At 25.2% G+C, this 2,296-nt stretch overlaps 1 protein-coding gene across 1 annotated transcript in view; it reads left to right on the forward strand.

Moving 5' to 3' along the window:
* Positions 1-616: 616 nt before the first annotated feature.
* Positions 617-2,296, forward strand: part of LOC105452123 (major facilitator superfamily domain-containing protein 6-like) — a 3,283-nt gene continuing 1,603 nt past the window's right edge. The window contains 3 exon segments of the mRNA XM_011692977.1: positions 617-1,043; positions 1,381-1,685; positions 2,058-2,255. Of these exon segments, the coding sequence (XP_011691279.1) occupies positions 986-1,043; positions 1,381-1,685; positions 2,058-2,255 (561 nt within the window). The 5' untranslated portion in view covers positions 617-985.

Here is a 2,296-nt window from a genome sequence, read left to right on the forward strand (position 1 = left end):
CAAGTTCGTGCACTCGTTCAAACTTTGCAATTTTCAGTGTGGCAAACATGCTCTCAGATTTAAGAGTTTACAACAACAAGGGTGCATTAAATTTAAAATCGACTCACAGTATCTTAAAGTAAAGATTTCAAGCTTTCATTTAAAAAAAATTCATCATTTTACGATGATTTTTCGCGGAGTTACCGTTAACCAAAGTTGTTTGCTCAAAATTTTTCTGTGCCATAATTTTTTTTAGCAGTGTATCTATATGACACAATTTTATTATAAATATTGTAGCCTAAAAAATTATATAAAATCCATAATTCTTGTATTATTAAATTTTATCAGGAATTACATGCTACACACAGTAACATACGTACGTATATTGGACATTCCAATTCCATCAGATAGTATATTTTAGTAAAAAATTCTTTAAATGTAATGAGCTGAATTTTTATTATAAGAGTTTAATTTATTATAATAAAACCTTTTTTTACAATAATTTAACATTTTAATGGTTATATAATGTAAACGATCCGATAAAGTTGCAAATTTATAAAACTGCGATAAACTTTGTTCTCTTATATATAATTTTTGTTTTATATATATCGCAATCAACTTTTACCATATTGTGTTTGTCGCAAATTAGTTGACATAGTTTCACTACGTCGCATCAGTGCGTAGATACATTGAGTGAAAAAGTTTACATCTGGTAAAAAAAATGAAAATATTTATAATGCTTTTGATTTTACAAATTTTACTTATTTGTTACCTGTTACTTATCGTACATCTCTTCACAATATTTAAAAATATCAAATATTTATATTATATTAGATGTTATTATATAAAATATGTTTGTAGAAAATTTTAAATATCTGTGCATGTTATTATTCTTATACACTTTTAATCTTAAACGTAATATTATTCCTTTGTGACATAATACTAATTTAACAAGTTTTTAGAAAGAAAAATTGGAGCATATTGTTTGTTATATCGAATATAAATTATGAAAATTAATTACACGCTACTGTCTTTAAAGGCACATTATTTCTTTTTTATGGGAGGTAATTAGATGATTACATCATATTTTATTATTTAAAATGATTTGTCGAATTTTAAAATTCATATGTGTTTCTTTAAGTAATATGTTATAGATTTACAACATATATAATACAATTTTATAAGAAATTATTTAAAACATTATTATAATACATTTTATAATTCATAAAAGTTTTTAAACATTTTAAATTATTTACAATATGAAACACATGTTGATTACATTTTAAAAATACACATCTTCATAATTTTTGAAATATTAAAAATAAATTATTTTTAATCTAAAAAATTATTGCTGTTGCATATTATATAAATGTAATAATAATCCAATTATTTTTATATTAGGTATGGGATCTATTTTTCCATTTATACCTGTTTATGGTAAACAACTTGGTGTTTCTCCAATAATAATGGGTAGTATCACTGCCGTTTTACCTATTCTATATGTGATTACTAAACCAATATTCGGTCTCATTATGGATTATTTTCAAACTAAAAAAAGATTGATCTTTATGGCTGTACTCATCGTTGCAAATAGTTCTTATATTCTGTTGTATTTTCTACCTCCTTTGCCGGGACCAATATTACCAGATCATCAATCATTCCAAAACGTTTCCTGTGCGTTTTTACCATTTTGTGATATAAATTCTGTAAGTCTTATGTTTTATAAGTGCGTATTTTTTTTCATAAAATGTTAACAATAACATTTTTGTAATCTCATTCACATATTTGTATTACAAACTATTTACATCTTTCATAGAATCATGATCTTGATAACATCAAGCGACGCGGTAGCGACGCGACGCCTAAGTGTATAAAAGTCGGTCAGTTAAGTCATGACCTGTGAGTATACGGTACTGGCACTGTCAAAGCGCTACCGCTAGCTTTATCTCGAAGTATATTATATGTATTTCAAGAAAAAAATTCGATCTTTTTTACTAGCTTTATCATTAATTCTCTAATAATTAATAATTTTAATATACGATTTTCTTTGTATTAAAAATTCTTATATATTATTTAAGAATTCCTCAGTAGTATTATGTGACGGTACGAAAAACACTACATGTCACTGGAAATGCAAGGATACAAATTTTTCCTTGCAATTATCTTTTCATGCAGCTGAAGAAGAAGCAGTTATTTCATCAAACACTAGCTGTTTATTAAATTTTGACGAAATATCATTATGTCAAGAAAAGACAACAGAAAATTATAATTGCAATGTTACCTGTGATAATTTTTAACAATAATTATTGTTTATATA

Source organism: Wasmannia auropunctata, unplaced genomic scaffold, assembly GCF_000956235.1.
Source record: "Wasmannia auropunctata unplaced genomic scaffold, wasmannia.A_1.0 LD336038.1, whole genome shotgun sequence".
NCBI classification, from domain to species: Eukaryota; Metazoa; Arthropoda; class Insecta; order Hymenoptera; family Formicidae; genus Wasmannia; species Wasmannia auropunctata.